The following is a 25,269-nucleotide window of genomic DNA, read 5'->3' on the forward strand; positions in this document are numbered from 1 at the left end:
AAAAGTCACAGATCATGTTACCTGAAGATGAAATGGAATATTGTCTCAAACATCAATTCCTTTTCTTTTACAAGGAGAGTGCAGCTTAAGTAGATAGCTATACCTTCTAGAAACTATTTAGAGAATACATGAAAATTTTTTTCTTAATACTAAGCCTCTCTGCTTAATTTTTTGGTTTTGGTTTTCCTTGATTACTGTATTTGTTTGAGCAGGTTGTAATATAACCTACACCCCTTTTTAGGAAGAAATAGACAGACTTGTACATAGTGTTATGTAATAACCCTGTTTATACAATGTTATTTTTAATTGTTTTCTCCCTTTCTGTTTCCAAGGGCTCATATGCAGCATCTCAACTAGAGAGTTACTCTTACTTTAAAATTAGATTCAGATTTCTAACATGTCAAAAGTCAGGCATGTTCAGAAAAAAAGTTTAGATTTGGCCCATTATAAATAAAAGGGGGTACTGGCAAGATTCAGAACTTGCCCTGGGCTCAGATTGTAAACATTCCAGAAATTAGAGATGTGTAAGATCTAGTATTTTTGGTTGGGTTCCTCTCTTAACCCACCTGGGATTTCATTCTCAATGGTGAAGTTTCAATATTCTTAAATGGTCACTCATCACGCAGCACTTTCTACACTACCTGTATTTTCTGTGGCCAACCTCTTTGAATCAGGAGGGTCTTGATATCATGACCAGATATTGTTGAACACAACCCTATGATTTGGTGATTTCCACAGGAACTAATCAGCATAGCTTTAATGTTGAGGGTGTATACCCACAGAATGGTGTTTGTTATAAGTAGAGGACTGGATAGGACTTCTGCCATTGTTTAGGAAGTTGATATTCCTTGGAGTTATGTCTGTGAGGATCAGTCTGGGGTGTCTGAAAACACATTGTGTCTGCAGTGTGGCATAGCACCATGAGACACTGACGTGTTAAGGTGTCTGTACTGCACCAGGAAAGGGGAGGAGCAAAGTCTCTGAGTGCTGTGTAGTGACATGGCACTCTAACAGAGTTCAGAACCTAGGCATGGGAGAGGGAGTGGACTTGGGACACCTTGATGCAGATGGAGGCATTGGCACCTTGAAGATAAATGCCTCGTTACCTTGAGGCTGGTAGACACATCAGGACCTCAGAGCAGATGGATATATTGGAACCTCATTGTAGATCAGCCCATTTGCACCTTTGAATACTCAGAACACCTTGAGGTAGATAAATAGTTGCTGGATAAACCTTGCTGAGGATGAACATGTCAGCAACCTAGTGTGGATGGATCTGGATGCATAGTGCCTCAACATTAACTGATATGTTGGTCCCTCAGTTCTTATAGTTGGGAATATTAGCATATTTACAAATTTTGATGCCTCCATGTGCTTGGATGAATCACAGCTTTGGAAAAGTTTGTGGCTTTCTGCCACTGGTCCAGGAATTACCTTCTACAGTGTAGTGTTTTGGTGACTATTCCTTTCTGACATGGATCTTACTATAATTGTAACCCATAGGCTATCTTACTGCAACAGTACACTCTATCCAGAGCTGCCCTTGAAAAACCATTTATAGATGTTAACACAACAGGTGAGCAGAGGTAGTGAAAAATGCCTGCTCTAATTAAAAGGCAGAGTTTTACCTGGGTGGTTGTTTGACCCAATAATGGCCAGCGGGTTGTATAAGGTCTGTAAGTGCCAGGGTAACCTTGTGTGTCTCATATGAAAAGTGATCCGTCATCCAGCAGCACAGTTCTCACAAACACTGTGCTGGAGCATTAGCTCAATTCTGAGTGAGAGGGGAAATAGCCAGACCTTGAATTAGTAGTGACACTTCCGCTATCTTACCATCCAAATTCTCATTTAGCCTAATTTGCTTAGCTTCTAAAATTTGACATAATTGCAGCACAAGGAAGTAGGTACCAACGACTGAGTATTTGTGTTACTAGTTACTAGTAAAATTCATTTTGCATTTAAAGAAATATGGATTACTCTACATATCTTAGAAAATCACACACTCTTCAGCTTTTTTACTGGTTATTTGCACAATCAAAACAGATGCAAAAAGCCACAATCGTAGGACCTGTGATGCAAATGCTAAGTGTTTTGTAATCCACAATCACAGTCAGTCTCTGCTGATTGCTGCAAGCAAGAGTGGCTCCTGAATTAGAAAATTATGGTTTAAATCTTCATGTAAACCAATCTGCCAGGCCAGTGGGTGCCATTTGCTGTGATTTTCTTGCAAGTCCGCAGAAAAGAGCCTTGCCAAGATTAAAACAGCTCAAGCTTGCTGGAGTGCATAACTCTTACTGAACCAAGGTGAATGAATTCCCTGTTAGTTAATGAAGTTATGGCCTGTTCCATCTTCCTGGAAACCTCATCTGATCAATATCAGCCCCAAATCTCAGTTAATGTTAAGGTGATCCCCAAAGTAGCATATGACAAAATAGAGATTGGCGGGTTTGGTGTGTTAGCACAAGATTTCTGTTGTAGTTGTTTGGAAGGTCTACCTCGGAAACAGGTAACTGGTGTACAGAAATGTTTGTTTAATGATATCTAAGACAAGTGGAATCTGACTGACAAGAATTTTCTCGTGGGTGAATAAAACAACTTTATGTTCTGTACTTTTTTTTATCTGAGTTACAAGCAGAACCAGTTTGTTGATAACTCACAGGATTTCTTAGCTCTTTATAAGGATAAAGAATTTTGACAACTTTCTGTTTTGCCATTAGTTATTGGGTGCAGGATGGACATATGGTAGTTAAGACGTCACTAAAAGACTGTATTTCTTAGGTAATTGACCTGGGGAGTTTGGGATTGTATTTTTTTTATTAGCATGTCTCAGTTTAAGATCACCCTTAAATTATCTCTGAGGGTATGTCTACAATACAAAAATAAGAAACAAACAAAAACCAACAACAACGAGGAAGCAAGCCTCAGAGCCCAGGTCAACTGATTCAGGCTCACAGGGCTAAAAACAACAGCGTAGACGTTCCCACCTGAAACCCAATGAGGGGGGTGAGTTGCAGAGCCTGGGCTCCAGCCCAAGCGGGAACAGCTACACTGCTATTTTTAGCCCCATTGGGGTTGGCAACTTTGGTTGGATGAATTCCTGGAGATGTCATCAGATGACATAATCTTTAATTACTGGAGTCTCCAGAACAATCCTGGAGGGTTGGCAACCCTAGGCCCCATCGTGAGCCCCAGGAGCCTGAAGCATTTGACTAGAACTCTAAGACTTACTGCTGCAGTGTTCCTTTTTTTTTTTTTTTTTTTTTTTTTTGAGGCTCCGGAGGGTTGTAGACTCTTGTTTGCTATGCTCCCTTCTGAATCTCGTGCCTGCGGCTTAGAAGCAAGAGTGTAGGATTATTAGGATAAATCTTCAAAGGGCTGAGGCCTAGCATTCCTTTTCACAGGCATGATCTGAGCCCACAAAAAATGAATTTACAGGTACAATGTACACCTCTATGTAATTTTCTCCTATAGTCGTATAGCTAAAGTCATAATATCCAAATTTGCTCACATAGTTGAACTGAGGGTCCATATATTGTGGGTATAAATTGTGCCTACAAAAGGCAATCATCCTTTTGAAAAATTGACCTATTACATCTACTACTTTCACCAAAAAACTTTCTGGTGAGTAATTTTCCTCTAGGCTTCAGTAATTGAGCCTCAAGGAACGTTAACCTTATATAATAAACAAAGTTTGCAGTTCTGAGGACAATGCTTTCTGACCGTATGTTCTTCCTTTTCTCTTTCATACTTTCTCAGTGGGTCCTTTGGATCTGCTTATATCCTACTGCCATGCAATGGACTATGTATGGCCACTAGTAAAGTATGAAAGGAAGTCCTCTGAGTAATATCAATATTAAGATTTGAGCTTTACATTCTCTTCCCGCCCCCAATTGCCACTAGAGTCATAATATGGTAACCAATATACAGAATATAACACTGAACACTTTGGCTAAAGACAAAGTGATTTAAAAAAATTAAAGCCCTAAAATTTGGTACATTTTTGACAGCAGGGTTCATAAACCAAACTATTATTAAATGGATCTACTACTGAGCTGGTTTTAATTCTCTTCAACTGGACTTAATATTTTATGTGAAAGATCTCAGCTGCCTTTACCAAAACTCTCACTGTACCCTAGACTTCTCCTCACAATCTACCACCCCATCCTAAAACAAACAAACAAAAAAAGACTTTCTACTTCAGTGAAATTCACAGTTAATCACTTGCTATGCAGGGAACTAGGCAGTGGTGACTTCCGTGGCTTTGAAATGAAACCGGAGCCTGTGTGGTGCAGAAACATCCCAGCTCCCATTGAAGAAATGGAAGTTGTCGTCACTTAGAACCTCTCATGAAGTGCTCAGCACCTTGTAAAATGAGCTCCCCAGAGCAGGAGATTGCAGATCCTGTATGGTGAATATTGTGAACTCAGACTTGACTCTAACTGCATTTATTTAAACATGATTTTAGTTGTATCATCTAGTCCCTTTAAATTAATAATTATATATAACTATATCTATCTATCACTATATATAGGGCCAGATCCTGGCCTCCATCAAGTCTGTTTTGTACTCCTCTGGAGATGCAAAGGAGATTTATATATGACCTGCTAATGATTTCCCAAGCATAGTGGTGCACAACTGGCATATAGCCAGTCCTGCCCCGCACTCACAGCACCTGGTGAAATGGTCATGTTGGTGGCCTGGCTGGGTGAAGGGGTTGAGGCTAGTGCAAACTGCATCAAGATCCAACCCCAGGATCAGAGGCTGAGTGGCATAAAGTTTACCTACAAGAGCAGCTTGAACAGACCTAAGCGTTGGGTGCACTATATATAACATTCAGTTTTACTAACGAATGACTCTCTTCTTAATGAAATAGAGAGAGATGACTTGAAAATAATGTAGCATTATAAAATAAAGCCTGAATTCTTTACATAATTGGAGAATGCCCTTAAAAACATATAACCTGTGATCATTGTCCCTTTTGGGGAAAAACAACGTTTGTAGAAGGTGTTTCTCTGTATTTATTTATTTTATTCCTGCCATCTTAGGGCCCAAGCCTTCAAGGGCCTCCTGTAAAGGGGTCAGTGCTTTCAGCTGCTTACCATGGGAGCTGAGGGAATTCAACTCTCTCAACAGTAGGGCCCCTTTATAGTAACTGGAGTTAATATTAATACAGGAGTGAACAGCCCAGAGTCACTCCCGTGTCTTAACCTTTGAAGCTATCTGAAGTGGATGCCATAAAAATATACAAATTGTGTGAAATTAAACATCCTTTTCCTTCACTTTTTTTGTATCCCATATTTGGTTCTCTTTTAGTGCTGGAGTCGGCAGGACTGGCTGCTTCATTGTAATAGATGCCATGTTAGAGAGAATAAAGCATGAAAAGACTGTAGATATTTATGGCCACGTAACTCTAATGAGAGCCCAGAGGAATTACATGGTTCAAACGGAGGACCAATACATCTTTATCCATGATGCACTGCTGGAAGCAGTGACATGTGGAAATACCGAAGTGCCAGCCAGAAATCTGTATGCATATATTCAGAAGCTGACACAGATAGAAACAGGAGAGAATGTCACAGGAATGGAACTGGAATTTAAGGTACTGTATGCAATAAGGAGATAAAAATATATTGGGGTAAATATTTTGTAGTGCTAAATCCTACACTAGTTGTTCCCAGGAACTTCAGGCTCTTTCTTGAGGCTAGAATTTCACAATTATGGGCTGGTATTTTGAAAAAGAAGGTTACATTTTTACACAGAATTTTTTAACCCTGATTAGTATCCAGACAAGGATCTTCCATAGAGCTTTTCCTTTATTGTTAGAAAAGGTTGGTATTCATGTTCATGACATCATTTAATATTTCTAAATTTTTTCATAAGTATAAATAGAATGTTAAAGATATACCATGGTATTAAAAAGCAGATTGTAAATATCTAGTTAGTACAATTAGAATGTAGGAAAATAACCATTTAAAATTAAAGGAATTTTTAATCAGCCAAAACAGAGATAATCAAATCAGAAATGAGACACTGAAATTGTTGGGTTTTGTCATTTTCCCCCCTCAATTTATTTTTCTCTGTTCAACAGCGTCTAGCTAGCTCTAAAGCTCATACTTCAAGATTCATCAGTGCCAATCTTCCATGTAATAAATTCAAAAATCGCCTTGTTAATATTATGCCATATGAATCAACGAGGGTATGTTTGCAGCCGATCCGAGGAGTAGAAGGCTCTGATTATATCAATGCCAGTTTTATTGATGGATACAGGTACTAAGTGTTGGTGTGTTGTGATGTGAACTGTTTAAAACCTTACAAAGTTTACATATACATTTATATAATGACAGTAAATGTCAACAAAATTCAGGACAGCACTGTTTGTATGCATGACACCATTCCATGTTGGGTTTCATTTTTAATTAATGAATAATAGACTTGGAACTATTTTCTCACCTCTATGCACCTCACTGTGAAGGAAAAACTGTTTTTGGCAGAGAACTCTGTTTTAATAATCATGCCTAACTTCAAGCACAGGAGTACTCATAAGCTTATATGCTAGGTTAGTCTTCTGCTTAAACACATAGTTAAATTGGGACCTCAATTTCTTCTGAGTGTTCTAGTAAGAGAGGCGGGGAAAGAAAAGACAGGAGATTTATCCCCCTAAAGCAGCAGATATCCTGAGATCTGTGTGGATCTTGTTGTGAACCCATTAAGGCCAGGGCCTTGCACCAAAGCAGCCATTACCCACACACAGTTTCCAAACTCTCCCCTGAGCTACCACCGTTACAACATGTTTCCTCAGGAGCCAGCTGTCATTGGCTGATTAATCCAGCAGCTTCATTGCAAAGCCATGAATGATATCTGATGGTACCTGATGACAGAACAAGGAGTAATGGTCTCAGGTTGCAGTTGGGGAGGTTTAGGTTGGATTTTAGGAAAAACTTTTTCACTAGGAGGGTGGTGAAGCACTGGAATGGGTTACCTAGGGAGGTGATGGAATCTCCTTCCTTAGAGGTTTTTAAGGTCAGGCTTGACAAAGCCCTGGCTGGGATGATTTAGTTGGGAATTGGTCCTGCTTTGAGCAGGGGGTTGGACAAGATGACCTCCTGAGGTCCCTTCCAACCCTGATATTCTATGATTCTATGAAGGGGATGCAGTAAATGCTAATGTTGCTTGGAGTAGTACTAACTTCCACTCCGATATGTTTGACTATCCACTGAGTCAGCATGCTACAGAGAGTGGCTTCTTTTTGTCTCCATCCTTAAATCTTCATGGAGCCGGAGGAGTTCCTGTGAGATCAGGCGGCAAAGGAAGCATTCTCAGAATCATAGCTTCCCCTTCTATGCACCACTCATCCACTGTAGAGTCTGGCAGTTTGGCGCCCTCCACCTGTGGAGGGAAAAGTATGGCCATTGGTTAGGGCAGTATTAAGACCATGTGTGGCAGCCCACATGACTCTTAGGGGTTTTTTGAGCCTCTGCACCCTCCCCACTTTTGCTGGAGGCATTAAGCTGTTGAATGAGTTAATAAAGAAGCTGCGTGGTGCTATAATTCATAAACCTAATAGATTGTACGACAGTCATTTCTACAAAATGAAGAAGCACAACTAAGTGTTTCCTAAGTGCTTTTTATGACACACAAAATTGAGCTATTAGAGTTGCATTAAAATTTAAATAATAATGATAAAGACATACATCATAATATTAACAGAGCAATTTCCTTCACAAAGTTCTAAAAATAAAAAATGCCATTGTTTGATTAAACAATCTTAATAGGTTTTTAACGTGCTTACCATTAATAATATATATCTTTTCCTTACTTTTCCTATAACTGTGTCTCAATATAATGTTTACATATAAACAGAGAGCATTTGAGTGTCATCACTTTGGGGTTTTTCCCTTGTTTTTGATGTAGGCAACAAAAAGCTTACATAGCTACGCAGGGACCTTTGGCAGAAACAACTGAAGATTTCTGGAGGATGCTCTGGGAGCACAACTCCACAATCGTAGTCATGCTTACTAAACTGCGAGAAATGGGCAGAGTGAGTATTGTTTTAATAGGCTTTAAACTTTGTTTCTTTTGGAGAATTCACACCTTCCTGTAAAATCTCCAAAAAGTAAAGATCAGCGATAAAGATCAGTGATCGTGTTGAATGATAAAATTAAATCGTCACAGGAGAGGCTAAAAGTCTTAGCTGTTCCATTTCTGGGTTTCCTTACGTCCCAACTGTTCCTGTGTACTTATTATACTGACCTTTGCAAATTCAGCAGCTTGTTTACCATGTTAAATCTCATTAAGCTTCCTCTTGGTATAATAGAAGGATTGAACTAGTTTACAGAAATGGTAGAATTGTACCAGTATAATAAACTTGGTGTATGGTAAGTGATATCAGAATCAGGCTTTATATTTGGAAGACTAGATGGCACAGGGAATTCATAATAGATATAAAAGGCTAGATCCTCAGAGGCCAAGGAGTGCTTGAGGCAAATGAAGGGAAGGAAAGTAAAAATGGCTTTAAGATTTGAATACCCTTATGAACTGAAATCACCAAGATTTGCAGATTTTGAGGTACTATGTGATCATTTTTGATAAATAACAATTCAACTGGTGTGCGGGGAGCAGTTCAGAAGCTATATGTTGAGTTCATTGCGGACCTGTGAACTGGAGGCCTGAAGATAACTTTTTCATTCCTTTTCAGAAATGTTTATTTATTGGAAAATATAAGAAACAGAGTAGTTAAATTAAAAAACAACAAAAAACTGGTGGCTGATCTGAGTCTAGTTCTTAGTGGGCAGGTGTCAAGCCATACCAGCGAGACTGCCATCAAAACTGATACTAAAGCCTCAGATGGCAGCAGCAGCCCTTCTTCACAATGTTGAAAGTTGGTGGAACAAAACAGTTTTTCAGCATTGTGACTGATGCCACAGCCCGCTGACAGGGCAGTTTGGAGACACTGGCAATGACACGTGCCAGGGCTGTATCTATTTTATGGACAAATAGAAGAATTTAGGTTTTAGTTCTGTTAGTAATGGCGTTCTTCATGAGCACTGAATTTGCTATAATTAAAACAGATGATAACAATCCGCAGTGATGAAGACATGTTCATTTATAACACGGAACTGGACTTTTTTTTTACATAGGAAAAATGCCACCAGTATTGGCCAGCAGAGCGTTCAGCCAGATATCAGTACTTTGTGGTGGATCCCATGGCAGAGTACAACATGCCACAGTATATCCTAAGGGAATTCAAGGTCACAGATGCCAGGGTAAGTTAGCTCAACATAATTCTGTTTTCTATATGTTTAAAAGGAGTCCAGTCTCTTCCCTTTTCTTTTTTATTAGCAATGCCTTAGGGACATTCTTGATTCCCAGACCTAAGCAATAGCCAAAGAGAAGGGAAAGATAATAACAACCTTGTAAGAGAACTGGCTGTAATTCAAACATAACATCTGGGCAGCACAACTTTTAGAAAGTTCTGTATATGTGTTTGTGCTGAAAAGCATTAGCTGATTAGAAGGCCATGTTCCCTCCAGACCCTGCTTGATACTTGTTTTTGGAATTTTCATCACTTAAGGCTGTAAATATGTTGTTCTGCACAGGTCTTTAGGTCATGCACGCTTGAAGGTTAATATGGTGCGATTAAAAAACAGCAGAGCAAACAGCATTCTTAAGAAAAGTTGACAAGCTTTGCACATTATAATTTGATTCTTGGCATAGCTTACTCTTTAGCGTTCTAATATGTCTGCAGAGAAGAGCTATACAGCCATGACCCTGGTTTGCTAATTTCCATTATGCATTCCTTATCTGGACTGCTGAGTCCAAGGTTCAGCATTGATGGAAAATTAACTGTATATAAACTTATTTTTATAGGAATATCTTTGACAATTCTCATACTGTGATTTCTAACACTTCACATGGTATGGTAGGGAAACCCCTACCCTGCTCCATTTTTGGAAGCACTGTAGCAATAGCGTTGATTGCAGGAACATAGCAGGATGCTGTACTTTCAAGGAATAAAATCACTTAGAGCTCCAGATCCATACCCAAGAAATTAGACTTTACATATATAGGGAACCAATATTTGATAATGGGCTCTTCAATCCAGAAGAGATAGGTATAACATGATCCAATAGCTGGAAGTTGAAGCTAGACAAATGTAGAATAGAAATAATGTGCAAAATTCTAACAGTGAGATTAATTAACCAATGGAATGACTTACCAAATGGTAGGTTCTCTCTCACTTTCAATTTTTAAATCAAGATTGGCTGTTTTTCTAAAAGATATGCTCTAGTTCAAACAGGAATTAATTCAGGGCTGTCCTATGGCCTGAGTTATACAGGAGGTCAGGCTAAATGATCACACTGCTCCCTTCTGGCCTTATAATTCGTGAATCTATGATTTCCTTCTATTATTATGACTAGGTTGCTGATGCTAACATAGGCTACAGATAAATTAGACACTCGAAACAGTTAGCTAAATGGCATTTTCACTAGCCACAGGGAACATTAAGACTAGTATTGGGCTAAAGAGGAATTTGACTTTGCAAAGACAAAAACAGGCACAGTTTGGATTTGTTACCACTTTATGTGAACTACCAAAATAGAGTGAGGTTCATATAAATGACCCATCTCTACGTAACAATGCCGGAGAAGGAGTGACTCATAGCAGCAGTTTTCAACCACACTTGTAAACAAAGACAATCATACAGTCATGAAAGCCAATTTCAATACCACCTTGGTGACCTCCTTTGTAGATAGTTAGTAAAATCATTCTGTTCCTCCTAAATTGGAATATATGCAAGTGACATGGGTAACCAGTCACACATTACAGAGAGTGAGTAGCAAAGAGTCAAAGATGTAGCTGAAGAGGATCATTTGCAAACAATCCCTAGAATAAAATGAATTCACATGGTATTCATCAACGAGTTTCAAGTTAACAAACACATTGTTTGTAAAAATATAGTGGATAGTTTGCAAATTGATAAAAGGGCAAAAGTCATCAAATAACTTGTATGCCACAAATAGCTTGCCTGGCCTTAGTATTAACACACCTGCTAAAAAGTTCCTTGCTTTAACCTGTGGTGAGTATGCCTCACCAATCTGTTGTACCACCTCACAGTCCCTTAATGTTAATGTTTCCCTAGTTTTGAAGACAGCGCTGCCCTAATGGTTCCAGTTGTGTTAAATGACTAACTGACAATCTTAGAGAGGTATATGGTCTGATTATCCAAAGGTGATGAGAACCTGCAGCTCCCTCGGACTTCACTGAAAGTTGTGGGTGCTCAGCACATACTAAAATCAGACCTATTATTTTCTCATTGTATGGAGTGCTAACATGACTAATTTACACTAACGATAATGGAATTTATGTAACTAAATCACTGGCATATCCAGAGCAGAATAGACACTTTATTGTTGTTACCATTCTTCCTCCCTTTGATGTGTAATGTCTTTTGTAACTTGATAATATCATCAACAGTCTGGTATGCTGCTTTTGTAGGTGTCAAAGCAGAATTTGATATGGAGCTCTGTGTTATCACTATTACACAGTGAACTGTCATAAAGGCCAGGTAACCTCCATAACTGCTCCAGTCTATGATTTCTAACTGCTTTACACCCACTGTCTCTGTAAACTATGAGGATCATCAACTTGGGGCAGTTTCATGCAGCACTAGCCTATTAGTGATATCTATAAGAGAGCATTATATACTCTATAAGCTCATTGAAAGGCAGTTGAATAGCCCTGGTGAGAGGCAAAATAGAAGTCCAAATGGTCAGCCAATCAATAGGGTTACATATTAAAAGAAACCTGGACCTCTTTTGCTCAACACAGCAATCTGAATGTTCATGTGCTGAAAACAGCACTTTTTACTCTGTCTATGTAAACTGTTACAAATATTTTTAAATAAAGATTTTAATAAAATGTTACACTTGGAACTTGACTGCTATAGGGAGAGATATCTCACTAAAAAAAAAGCCACACCATTTATAATGCCAGCTTCATGGGGAAGAGATAATGTAAGAGATCATAGATTCGTTCCCAATCTACTTTCATGCTAGTCTAAAATCATCAGAGTGACTTTATAAACTATGGTATAATCATTAAATATCATGTAAGTTCTGTTAATTGCTATTAAAGCAGGATAGGAACAGGTTTTATAGACTCCTGTCCCCCTTTAAAGTTAAACCTTTACTGACAAGTATGTTTCACAATATAGAGATAGAAATTAGTGATCTTTCCAGCCACAGCCTGAGCACAGTTTTGTCTTAAATTTAAAGATAATGTTGGTCCAGTAGATGCTTCCTAAGCACAGGAACACTAAAGGACTGCTGTCTCCCTCGTTAATTGATATCTAGCATAGGCACCAACTCCATAGGTGCTGCTCCGGGGCTGGACCACCCACAGGGAAAAAATAGTGGATGCTCAGCACCCACCGGCGGCCCTGCTGATCAGCTCCTCCCCCTCCCTCCCAGCACCTCCCGCCCGCTGCGATCAGCTGTTCAACAGCATTCAGGAGGTGCTGGGGGGCGGGGCACGCTCGGGGGAAGGGGTGGAATGGGATGGGAAGAGGCGGGACGGGGCGGAGTGGGGGTGGGTGGAGCCTTGGGGGAAAGGATGGAGTGGAGGGTGGGGGCTGGGGCAGAGTGGGTATTGAGCACCTCTGGGAAATGACAAAGTCAGCACCTCTGATAAGGATGTTGCCAAAGTGTCACATAGGAGGTTTTCTGTTCGCTTGTTTGTTCGAGAGAATGTGAGCCATTCTGTTGCTAGAGCACCTCTTGCCAGTTGATTTATGGAACTGCGCTTATAGTGGCTTTGGAGGGTACATTGTAGTGCATCTTTCGAGGAAGGAATGATACCAGGGAAGCCATTACAAGAGAAGAGAGTTTTATCCTGGGAAAATGACATTTTAGTAAGAAACATTAGCAAATAGCTTAAGTTGGGCTTCTTAAGGGGTGTAGTGCTCTAAAAAGCCGCACAAATTGTGCTCACCAGGTGCAGTTTTTGAAATATGCATTTATTTAAATTGGATGAAACAAATTCTTCAACACTAGAGAGCTCATTGTCACCGAGGTTTTTTGAGGGGAACACTAAGGATTGGTGAGTCAGGCTTCACTGGATTTTAGTGAGAGTGCTGTGTATAAGCTCCCTGTTTTTTCCACACATTTGTAGACCTGAGAGGTAGAAAGCCCCAAAGTACCAGCAGAAAAATAGGAACAAGTGATTGCTTTTTGTTTTGTTAAATTTTTTAAATGACCTATATTTCAGTTGTCAGAGCAATCATGGCTAAATATTTTGGTGGGAAACTCCTCTGGCCTCTACCTTCCAATCTGCTTTTTGGGGGGTTCCCATAATTGTTTAAATGATCCATTGGTTTCACTCTGTAAAAGACCATTTTGAAGAAATGGCATCTGGTGCTAGTTTTCTTTTTTCTCTCCTCGTACAATGCCACAGTTACCGCTTAAAGGCATGGTGACATGGCATGTGTTATTTCTGTTTTCATGGCAGAAAAGTGGATGCCTTCAGGAAGTGTACAGTGTCCAGAAGGCATGAAGGTTAACAGTAATAGCTCAATTTGTGTCAATCCTTTTAAAAGACACAATTTATACAGATTGACAGTGTTCAAAATCAGCAAGCACAACATCTGAGTGTTTAAAACAACTATATTCCCTAGTATTGTGTTACAGTGCATTTTGCATTTACTTTACTAGCCATTTAAATGTTAAACAGGCATTAAATATGAAGTGAAGTCTACATTTGACTTCAATACTTGTGGCTTTATTCCAGAAGTAAGAATGCTACAGTATTATGCAACTTTAATAAGCAATAATGCTAATCTTCATTTAAGAAAGTAACCACAGAGGCATGGATAGCTCCTGTAGATTTGTAATGAGAGATGGAATCTTCTATCTATTGGGTCATTAGTTTAAGTCCAGTCCAAGTTGCTAGCGACTGATAATCATTGTGAGTCAGTGGATGTTTCGTGGATGTGAAATGAGTTGGTGGTCTCAGTCTGGCTCCTAATAGACAGATGTCCACATCACAAAAGAACACTATCACAACCGGCATTCTCGACCTCTCTGGCCACTCAGTAACAGACCTAAAGGTGGCAATTTTGCAACAGAAAAGCTTCAAAAACAGACTCCAAGGAGGAACTGCTGAACTCGAATTAATATGCAAATTAGACACTATCAACTTAGGCTTGAATAAAGACTGGGAATGGCTGAGCCATTACACACATTGAATCTATTTCCCCATGTTAAGTATTCTCACACCTCTTGTCTGTAATGGGCTATCTTGGTTATCACTACAAAAGTTTTTTTCTCTTAATTAATTAGCCTCTTAAAGTTGGTAGGACAACTCCCACCTTTTCATGTTCTCTGTATGTGTGTATATATATATCTCCTCGCTATATGTTCCATTCTATGCATCCGTTGAAGTGGGCTGTAGCCTACGAAAACTTATACTCAAATAAATTTGTTAGTCTCTAAGGTGCCACAAGTACTCCTGTTCTTTTTGCGGATACAGACTAACACGACTGCTACTCTGAAACCTGGCATTCTTAGTGGCAGCCTTAACAGAGAAGGCAAGGACTGAATGTGAATGAACTACCTTCTTGCCTGTAGAGATAGTCCAGCCAAGCAGAGGTTGAAGCATATTGGCCAGGTAGCATGGGGAAGCTTGCACTGCCGCTGGCCATCCTGTACCTGTTTTCATAGATTCCAAGGACAGAGGGGACCATTGTGATCATCTAATATGACTTCCTGTATAACACAGGCCATAGAACTTCCCCAAATAAAGAGAGGATTTGAATCTTGTGGGCTATAAATCCAGAACTTCTCACAAGCATTTAATTACAAAAAAATCCCACCAATTAACTAGCTCCCAACTTCCTTGTCCTCAAACTCTCTTTTTCCAGGATCTAAATGTCAGACAATATTCTAGCCAATGCTGAAAGTAATTTGAGCATTGTCGTGGTTAATGAAATTGCCCTTTTATGTCAATATGGAATAATAACTGCAAAACAAGAAGAAAAACACAAGCTCATCAGCATTGTGATTGGAAGCATCTTAGTAAATGTGATCTTAGCCATGTTTGCTCTTTGCATATTTTTTCCCCTCCCAGTGTACATTTTTCATAATTGCTGTTCTGGTTTGCTGACTGACTGACTTTCAACTCCTGGAACATTCTTTTGTGGTATACTGTGTATGTCTTTCATTAAAGGATGGCCAGTCCCGAACAGTGAGGCAATTCCAGTTCACTGACTGGCCAGAACAAGGAGTGCCGAAGTCTGGAGAAGGATTTATTGACTTCATAGGCCAAGTTCATAAAACAAAAGAGCAGTTTGGTCAGGATGGACCGATCTCTGTTCATTGTAGGTAAGTAAAAAACCTCAGTGCAGATTGATTGTTTTTCTTGATTAAAAAGATATTTTAAGTTTCAAAGTTGACTTTAGGGGGTAGCTAATTGGTGTGAAAGTGTAGAGATGAATGGAATGACTTCCTAGATGAACTATCAGAAATGTAATAAAACAATCTAATGCAAATCCCTTTTATCCCCTATATTTCAGTAATGTTGGAACTATTTTGTGGTGAAATCCCATTCTGACACTAAAGGTGCCACTCAAATAAGAGCAAACATGATTTTTTCCCCCTTACAAATGATCTTTGCCACAGGATAAAAACAACCCTGGTCTATGCTGCATTCAGCGCACAGTGGGAAATGCCTTACTATAGAGTGATGTACCTGATTGTGTTTTCAATAGTAATTAGCAGTGAGGCCATTATGATGATGGTGATCATTACCGGTAAACGTGCTAGATGTCCTTGAGTAGCAGGCTGAGTATGATCATCAAAATAGACCAAAGAAAAATGGTTTCTACATTAGGCAATCCGGTGTAATGGTAGCCATTGCATTCAGAGACTATGTCCACTGTAAAGTCAGTGTTTTTTGACTGGTCAGCTAAAAGCTCAGAATGTAGAACCTACCCTCTAAGGAGGTGCTGAATACCCTCAGTTCCTTTTATAAGTGAGTTGAGGATAACAGCAGCTTTCAGGATCAGGCCCATAGAAATAATCCTGAGTGTGTGTGTGTGTGTGCGTTTGGGAGGGGGAGGTTAATTATTATTTTATGCCAACTTGCTTTGATTACAATATTCTAAAGTCTCTAGCAGATGGCTAAAGATAATATATTTATCTTTGATCTCTTACGTAATAAATTGCTTTCTATAAATTCCATTAGGATTTTAGAAATTAATTTTGCAACATTAAAGTGTATTTTTGATAGTTTAAATGGTATTGTTTATATAATGGGGGGGGGCAATTAATACAGGTGCAAGTTTCTTTCCATGGGCTGAATAATGCCCTCTTCTCCCATGCAAAGGCCAAGTAGAGGTTTGGTAGGGGGTATATATAAACAAGGACTGAAAGGGAAATATCCTAGCCCTGCCAAATCCAGCAACAGCCCTTAGTTAAGACTGGATGCACAATTGCTCTACTGCCCTGGTGGACTTTAGTAGCAGCTGGGGCCTCTGCACTTCCCTAAATAGGAAGTTTAAGCTAGTGGATCTGCTGGACCATTTAAACCCCGCCTTTGCTGTGTCCCTAAATACCCGCTACATATTGCAAAGAAAAAAGGCACTGCAGAGCAGAGTTCAGTGGTGCATAGGGGGTAATGAATTATCTTGCACAGACTCTCCAAGATTAGACCTGTCCCACCCTAGCTGATTTAGGGATTTATGTGCCAGGGGAGTGGTGGGCAATGTTTGGCCCTTTATGTGGGCTCAGATGAAAAAACAAATGGCGGCCCCCTTTAAGTTCTTTCCAAGCTCTGCCCACACATGATGTTGAAATGAGATGCCACTCGCAATAAATTATGAAGATCATTATGGGCTTTGATCCTGCACCGCTGTAAGTCAATGGGAGTTGCACCATTGACTTCAGTGGGAACAGGATCAGGCCCAGTAAGATCATACCTCTTCGTTCCTGGATGCCTTAGCAGCAGTGAAATAGTTAACATTGCTGACATCTAAATTGTCATTATTAGAATCATTCAGAATCAAGATCTTGTGCATATGAATTGGAGCAGTTCAAACCCACCTCTTTGCAAACTCTTCACTGCTACATAGCTCAGTCTCACCCCTCTTATAAAAAATGCTTATGAGCTGTATTCTGACCTGTTTTCAAGGGATTTATTTGTAAAGGGGGAGACCAGGGAAATTCCTCACCCTCTGAACTTCCTGCTACCTGGTTCCCTGTAATTTTTCTCTCTTCTATATATTTGTTCTGTGGTTTACTTACCTGTATTACAGTAAACCACTCTGACATTGAGTGATTTTTCCTTCTCTAGGAATTTTACAAAGAAATCAATGTGTTACTATTTAAAACTTTCTAACCTCATTAGGCAGTTAATTAAAAAGTAGTTAGGTCAGCAAAGGACTTTTCCTGAAATCCAAGGCTCAGTAGAAATAGTGTACGCTAGGACCAGACGTAGGTATGTGCCAGCTTAGTGGCCACGCAGGATCCTGTGATTTTATGTGGGCCTTTCTTTGTCAGCATCCTCTCTCAGCAGATTTCCAAGACCTTACCCACCCTGCAGCCGATCCTAACAAACACAACCCTTTAAAAATAAACTCCTCCCCCTGCCTCCTCCCAGCTGATAAAACACTTACGAGCCCCTTCCCTAACTGTTAAAACTCTACTGCATGCCCCTAATGAAAAGCATCCTTCCCAACATTGAGGAACTATCTGGGTTATGGAACTCTGCCGAAGGCCCTGTGACCAGGGCCAGCTTTAGGCCAATTCCCCCGATTCCCCAGAATCGGGCCCCGCGCCTTAAGTGCCTTTTTAATTTTTTTTACTCACCCGGCGGCGGTCTGGGTCTTCGGCGGTACTTCGGCGGCAGGGGGTCCTTCAGTTGCTCCGGGTCTTCAGCGGCATTTCGGCAGCGGGGGGTCCTTCAGTGCCGGGGAAGACCTGGAGTGAGTGAAGGACCCCCCCGCCGCCGAAGTGCTGCCGAAGACCCGGACCGCCGCCGGGTATTCGAATCGGGCCCCACAGTTCCTAAAGCCAGCCTGTGACTTTTACTAAACAGAGGACCCTATGAACAACATGGCTAGCCCTTTTATATACTGCCATAGGAGAACTGAACTCACCACTTTGCTTGAGACAGATTGTATGAGATAGGTCTTTAAACGCTGCTAGAGGTATTGTGGACTTGTACTTATATCCTAAACATCATTTGGTGAAAAGATGCCACACTGTTTAAATATGCTTGTCAGCTTCAGCCCAAAGTAAATGAATCCATCCATTTTCTGCAGACTTTACCCAAGCGTTACACTTGCTGCTTAATTAGGATCTGAAAATGTGGAGATTTTTCGTATTATTCAGTGTCTTCCTCATTAACTAACTCTCCAGATGCTTTCTTGCTTCTCAAGAACAGAACAGTATGAATTAATTCGCTCCTCTTGCTGGTTTAAAAAGTTCTAAATAGTTGTCTTAAAGTAATAAGGAGTAAAAAAATACTAGGTCTGGAAACAATCAGACCTGTTTAAAAGAGCCATCCGTTTTTGTTTCAGTTCTCAAATTTGTTGTACGTGAAGAGTAAGCATTGTAATATTCCTCTTCAATATAAGCTATATTTTTTCACATAAACCATATTTATGTTAAGTTCTCCATTAAACGATAAAAACAAAGAAACTGAAAGATAAGGCTGGTGCTCTGTCCCTAACTTACCCCTGCATATTTCAAGGGTCTCAGAACAGGGAGTAATCTCACATACCATATGTAACAGGACCTAAACAAGTTGAGATAAGGACAGAGAGGTAGCCTAAATTCTGGCTTCTATTTCTTTTTTCATTTCCAGTTAGACTATTGGCAGGCCAGTGAACCCTCTCATTTTCCCCTGCCACACACTGACCACTATACATTCTTGGTCACAAACAAAATCACTTAAAATGCTTCCTGACTATCCAGCTTTCATTGGAAGTACATTAGTACAAATTTGAGTTTGCCAGAGAATGGTCACTTTGTCAATGTGTATAATTTCCACACAGAAGTTTTGCTTATAGAGCCTTTTTCCATGTAGATGACCATATACATATGGTGTACCATATCCACAGCTAAATAATCAGCCAATTCTTTCAAAATTTTAACTGTCAATTAACACTCCTTTTTTATTGCAACAGTGCAGGTGTTGGGAGGACTGGAGTATTCATAACCCTGAGCATCGTGTTGGAAAGAATGAGATATGAAGGTGTTGTAGATATCTTCCAGACAGTCAAAATGTTAAGGACACAACGGCCAGCCATGGTACAGACAGAGGTGAGAAGAACAACATACATATGCATTGACTGGGTCAGGGTAGGTGGCTGGGTGGATGCAAGGTTAGGAATGGCAGGTGATGGGAGTGAGGTTTCCACAGCCAGGAATTTATATAGGAGGTATACAATTTACTTTCCCTTCTTAAGTACTGTAGCTATGTATGTAGCCTATGCAGTGCATTTAGGCTATTTCCCATTCTGTGGATAGGGAATACCACAGCCTGGAAAATGTCCATTTTAGTGGTGACTGAATAAGATATTTCTGTGACCCTATTTTCTAGAAGAAACTTAAGATGGAAACATTGCCCATGTCATTTTGAATTTTTCCTTCACGCTAGTAATCTATATTCATAATCAGGGAGCAAAGTTTGGCCTGTGGGTGCACCCTGTTGGCTTCTGTTCATTTGGAGGGCAGAATGTGTCCCGTGGCTTAAAACTGAGGCTATAGTGTTTTTATGGTTGTCCAGACTTCATATAAACACAAATTTAACTGTTTGGCATGAAAGCATTACATCCCTGTGGGGCGGGGGAAACCCTAGATTACAACTTTTTGCCCTGGGACACTATAAAGTTAGTGATCTCACTGTCAGTGAAAGTTCTGCAGTCTGGTGAGGGAGAGGTCTTGGGCACGGCCAGCCAGCCTGTTCCTGGCCCGATTCAGGAATCATCCCAATTCGTAAAGAACACGTAAGCACATGCTTAACTTTAATCATATAGTTAAGTACTACTTAAGTTAAAACGTGCTGAATGTCATGAATTGGAGCCTTTGACTCTCAGTTCTAAGCCAACAGATCAGATCTATAAAAAGAGGGAGAAGGGGGGGGAGGAAAAGCATTTGTAGGACCTTCTACAGCCTTGGGTGGCTGATACCGACCATTAAAATGTTTATGATTTGAAATTTAATATTGATCCCTGCACTTTGCCATTTTGCTCTAAGAAAATGACACTTGTTCAGTAAAAAGTAGACAGCCCTACTCTTAGTGTTTTACACATGCGCACACACTCTTTAAATGAAATTAGACCATTTTTAAAGTTTTATCACTTAGCCAAGTAACTCACTGAGACAAAATTGAAGAGTAAACTCCATTTATTTTCCATTACCATTATTGCTGTAGAAAATGTACATTTAAGCAAAATGAAAAATATCTACTTTCTGTCCCATTGGTTCCTATAAACAAATCTAGCATATAGAAAAATAAGCTTTTGTGGAGTCCACATAAATACAATGCTGGGCTGTGCAATGTATATCCTTTCCCTCTTTCTACTTTAGCTTACTCGTGGATGATATGCTTCCACTCCAGACTGAAAGTAGAAATCTTCCATGCACTGTGTTAATTTCATCCAGAACAGAACAGAAGTCTAGGGCTCAATCTTGCAAGATGCAGAGCGCTCTTGTCCCCATCCAGCTCATGATTAGTCCTGTTGAAATCAATTTGGCTACTCCTATGCTTAAAGTTAATCATGTGCTTAAGTACTTTGCAGGATTATGAGGATGGAGCCACTAATGATCATGGCAAATTAGATAAACTGAAGTGGGTGTGTTATGATATGGACTGCTGGTCCAATGGAAGCTATTGAATTGTGATCTGAGTGAAATGAAACCCAGATCCTTATGGCTGCAAGACTGTAGCATCACATGATGTATACGGCTTCAGTATTTTGGAGGTCTTAACGAAACAACTTTTGTTCTTTCACATTAAGTGAGGTGTGCAAGTTTGTTGCACTCCAGCATAAAGAGACTTCTACTGTGCTATGTGTGCAAATGAGATGAAGTGCTAGGAGTAGCACTCACACTGAGTGTTAGTAAACCTCAAGCCCTCTGCACTTCCACACCTTTACTTTCAGGTGCAGAAGATAAAAATGGATGTAGGTCGTGTGAGGAGACTTGGCGTGAAGTATAAGCTGCACCATGTTAATAAGGTGCTTAACTTCACATTCCTCTCTGAGCCGCTAATTCCTGCCGCTGGGCAGTAATAATTTGGTAACTATACAACAAGGCAGGATTGGATCCCCCTGTGCTTCCTGACCTGCTATTTTACCTTGTGTTTATGTGTGCAGCACCCCACACCTGGCCTGGGAGGGACTGAGACCAGAATATGATGTTTTAGCATATTAGTCACATTCACTGAGATGCTATTTGAACATTTTATTAGCAAGTCTCAAACAGTATGAAATAATGCAAAAGGTAAATCTTAATGCACTCCCCTCAGACAAAAAGCTTTCTGCTAATTCTCTTGTACTCATTCAGAGCAACAACCGCTCAGTAAATGAATATATATTCGCATCACAAATAAGCAGGTTCCATCTAAGGAGAATGTTATTGCATTCAATGAGCATCTCAACCCATCTTTGTTTACTGTAACTCAAACCAGTGTATTCTGTTGATGTCAGCAGGAGGATATCACTGAACTGCTGTGGCCTCTGTGGGATATAGTGTATTCACAGAGCCTCTGATTAAATGAAAAAACAACAAAGAGGTTTTTATATTTTCTCTCTCTCTCTTTTTCTTCCAGGATCAATACCAGTTTGGCTATCGAGCCGCACTGGAATATCTGGGCAGCTTTGATCACTATGCAACGTAAAACCCCCTGACCCATCCTGGATTTTTACTGCAGGCCCTTTAAGATCCAGAGAGCCTCTTCTGAGCCATACAGTGTGCTTGAGAAGTACTTCTTAACTCCTAGCTAAAGACCAATTAGTGGGAATATTAAAAAAAACACACACACACACACACAAAAACAACCCAAGAACTATTCCAGGTGGACCAAGAATTCACAGTTTAATAACCTAACCAGAAATATAATAAAAGAATCCTGACTGGTGAGGCGTCTGAAGGATCTCATTTACAGATACCTCAAGGATTCAACTTTGGTTGAAATTAAAGGGAAGAGGAAATTATTGCAAAGAACCATCATCTTGTTCAGGATTGCATGATTGTTGCAAAGATGAATCTTGAGAGTACTGCAATTCAGTGCAAGATGTTTGTTAAAAGGCCGGTACCTGGCTTCTTAAAACAAAATGGACTCTTTGCTTCAACATCACCCCTTCCCACCATAATGCTCATAATAACACTTTAGGGAAAATGGGGGAATGTTTAAAAAGAAAGTCCTTGATTTAGTTTTTTAGTATTGTAAAGATACTGCTGACCTGTGCTTCATTTTTAACTGTGTAAACTTTTTCCTTTTTTTAACAAGAGTTTATCATTTGATGAAGTGAATTTAAAAAAAAAAGTTGCATAACTGTTCATTTTTTGTTTCAGAATTGTAGATTTTTTTAAGCTGTAGAACTGTTATCTGTAATATCTTGCTGTAGAAATGTTAAATAATTTGAAAATTTGCACATTTTTGTGCAGTCCTATATTTATCTACAGTACCACATTCTTCTTAGATATTACAGTTTGGTTTAATTTTGTTTTTGTTTTTAAAAGAAATACTCTTAATCAGTTAATCAAAGTGGGGCTTTTTTGGTTTCTTTTGGAATCAACAGGGAGGCGCAAAGTATAAAGCTGCTACTAACACACACACACACACACTACTCTCTTTATAATTCTCTATCCATATCTATCTCTATATATATCTACAGATATACGGACAGATAGATACACACATAAATATATATAGATGCATCAGTTCTTCCATGACTTGGATTTATTGAAGTGGTGGGAAAGTTTTCCAGAATACTACATTCAACCCAAATGGTACTTTTTGAACATCTCTGCATTTCCAAAGTCCATAGCTTTTTGGTTAGAAGGGAAATGAGGAATGCACATCAGTGATATTTGACCCTCACCCCGACTCAAAAAAAAAAAAAAAAAAAAAAAAAAGATTGTTTATATACACACAGTCACACAAAGACACACACACATTATGTGGTTGAGGCTTCCAGTGAAGTTCAATATTTGTAACACTATAGTGCAATAACAAACCATATTATTAAGTATAGGAGGTGTGCATGTGGAAAAGGTCAGTGCATATCCCTTTAGGAGGGGAGAATGTTGTAATATACTAGCTATCAAGGTGTTTAAAAAGTGTATTCAGTCATATATTGTCTATAGTATGTGCTATGAAATTTGCATTTAGGATGTGTAACAGGGCAAAGCCAAACTCATGTTGCTCTGTTAATAAATTAGAAATATTTTGTGGCATACAGCATTATTTAGAGATGCTGGTTTTTATTTTTATTTCACATTTAGAGTGCCTTATATTTGATGCCTATTTTGATAGCATATCTTTAAGTTTTGTTATGTCTGTATTTACACTAGTTAATTCATATCTTTGTTACTCTTTTCAATTAAAGCATTATCTTTTTAGCACATGTACAAAAACACTTTGAATAATACACATTCCTGGTTTTTAACCGAGTAGGGGATGTTAATAAATGCAAGCCCAAAACACTTGGGTAGTCAGGGCCCTTTATCCTTTCATAACTCCAACAACAGACATGCCCACTACTTTAAGGTTCCTTCCAAATTGGCTCTCATAAACCACAGTGTTGATGATTACGGTATTGCCATTGCAGAGATGTAGGACTGCACTAGTAGTAAGTAGTTTTTGTTAGCAGTACTCATGCATCATTCCTTTCATTTGGGGCCAAATCCTGCTCACTGTACACGTCAATAGGCCCACTGAAATCAAATTATTGGTCGCAATGGGACTGTTAGTATGGGTAAGGCAAGCAGGATTTAGCCCTCAGAGTATGCTTTAACATGACTTTAGATTTCCATTTGAGAGAACAAAATTCTTTAAACAATGTAAAATATTTTCTGAGACTCTATATGAAGCCATTTACAGTGGCCCAGGTCTCTGTCATGCCTTGTAACATGTTAGCACACAAAAATCAAAGGAACTCTTTTTTTCAGATGTCAGATAAGAACCATACGTATAGTTCAGCTATGTTGGTGTAACACACAGGATTTTTTTTTTCTTCCATATTTCCCATCACTAGTAGAAAGAAATGTATGAAAGACCAAACACTAGCAAGCATTGTATTTGAGCACTTTTGTAGAAAAAACAAAACGAAACAAAAAACAAATATAAATATATATATAATAATAATAAAAGTATTATAGAAGGCTACCTCAAGAACGAGATTCTATAACTTATATCAGAACCAGAGAAGAATGTGCACTATGTTCTTTTTTTCTTCTTCTTTTTGATTTGTATCTTTTGAAGAATTATTAAAGTGCCAGATTACGTAGTGCAGTCATGTTCTTTTAGCCAAATAGAGTCAGATATACACACCATTTTAGAAGCACAGACTAGGGAGGGCTGTTGCACACCAGAGCTGTTAACAGGTAGGGGCTTCTCTCCATGAAACTTTTGCAAATTCTAAAGAAAAAGGGAAAAAATCAGAAATAAATAGTGAGGGAAAGTATTGTAGGACAAATGAGACTGCAAATATTCCAGTAATCTTGCTGTTCAGGAGTTGTTTCTAAGATAACTCTGTTAGCATCATTGATGTGCATTCCACTTTCTGTACACTAATGTATAGTCATTCTATAGTTAATTTAAAGAAGAAGCATCTTTATCTGCATTTACCATAATCTTCCAAGCTTAGAATTGGTTTCATCAGCATAACCAGTACGGTGCTATTATTTACCTATGTATGTGTAGTTATGTATAATTTTGTAATTAGTTAAAATGGAAAAAAAAACTCAAAATATATAAAAATGATTTGTACAGAACTTTATTTTAGCTCTTTTTTTAAAAATGATTGCATGGTTAGACAATTCAGAGGCTGGCTGGGGGAAGGGAGGGCCCTCTAGGGAGATCTGCACTTTCTATACCTTTGTACTATGCACTGCCCTATTGATTCTACACCCAATAATGTTATTACTTGAACCCATCTGTAAGAAACTGCTTATGAAAATCCACTTATGTGTATGTAAATAACACAAAACATGTAAAAATGGGGGGGGGGGAGAGTTTGCAACAACAACAAATGCAACAGCT

At 39.2% G+C, this 25,269-nt stretch overlaps 1 protein-coding gene across 1 annotated transcript in view; it reads left to right on the plus strand.

Moving 5' to 3' along the window:
* PTPRD (protein tyrosine phosphatase receptor type D) overlaps positions 1 to 21,900 on the plus strand; it is a 398,081-nt gene extending 376,181 nt beyond the window's left edge. The window contains exons 25-31 of the mRNA XM_065406322.1: positions 5,314 to 5,599; positions 6,089 to 6,267; positions 7,912 to 8,038; positions 9,138 to 9,263; positions 15,223 to 15,377; positions 19,184 to 19,319; positions 21,832 to 21,900. Of these exons, the coding sequence (XP_065262394.1) occupies positions 5,314 to 5,599; positions 6,089 to 6,267; positions 7,912 to 8,038; positions 9,138 to 9,263; positions 15,223 to 15,377; positions 19,184 to 19,319; positions 21,832 to 21,900 (1,078 nt within the window). The remainder of the gene's footprint in view (positions 1 to 5,313; positions 5,600 to 6,088; positions 6,268 to 7,911; positions 8,039 to 9,137; positions 9,264 to 15,222; positions 15,378 to 19,183; positions 19,320 to 21,831) is intronic.
* Positions 21,901 to 25,269: the final 3,369 nt, after the last annotated feature.

This window comes from Emys orbicularis, chromosome 6 (genome assembly GCF_028017835.1).
Source record: "Emys orbicularis isolate rEmyOrb1 chromosome 6, rEmyOrb1.hap1, whole genome shotgun sequence".
Classification (NCBI taxonomy): Eukaryota; Metazoa; Chordata; order Testudines; family Emydidae; genus Emys; species Emys orbicularis.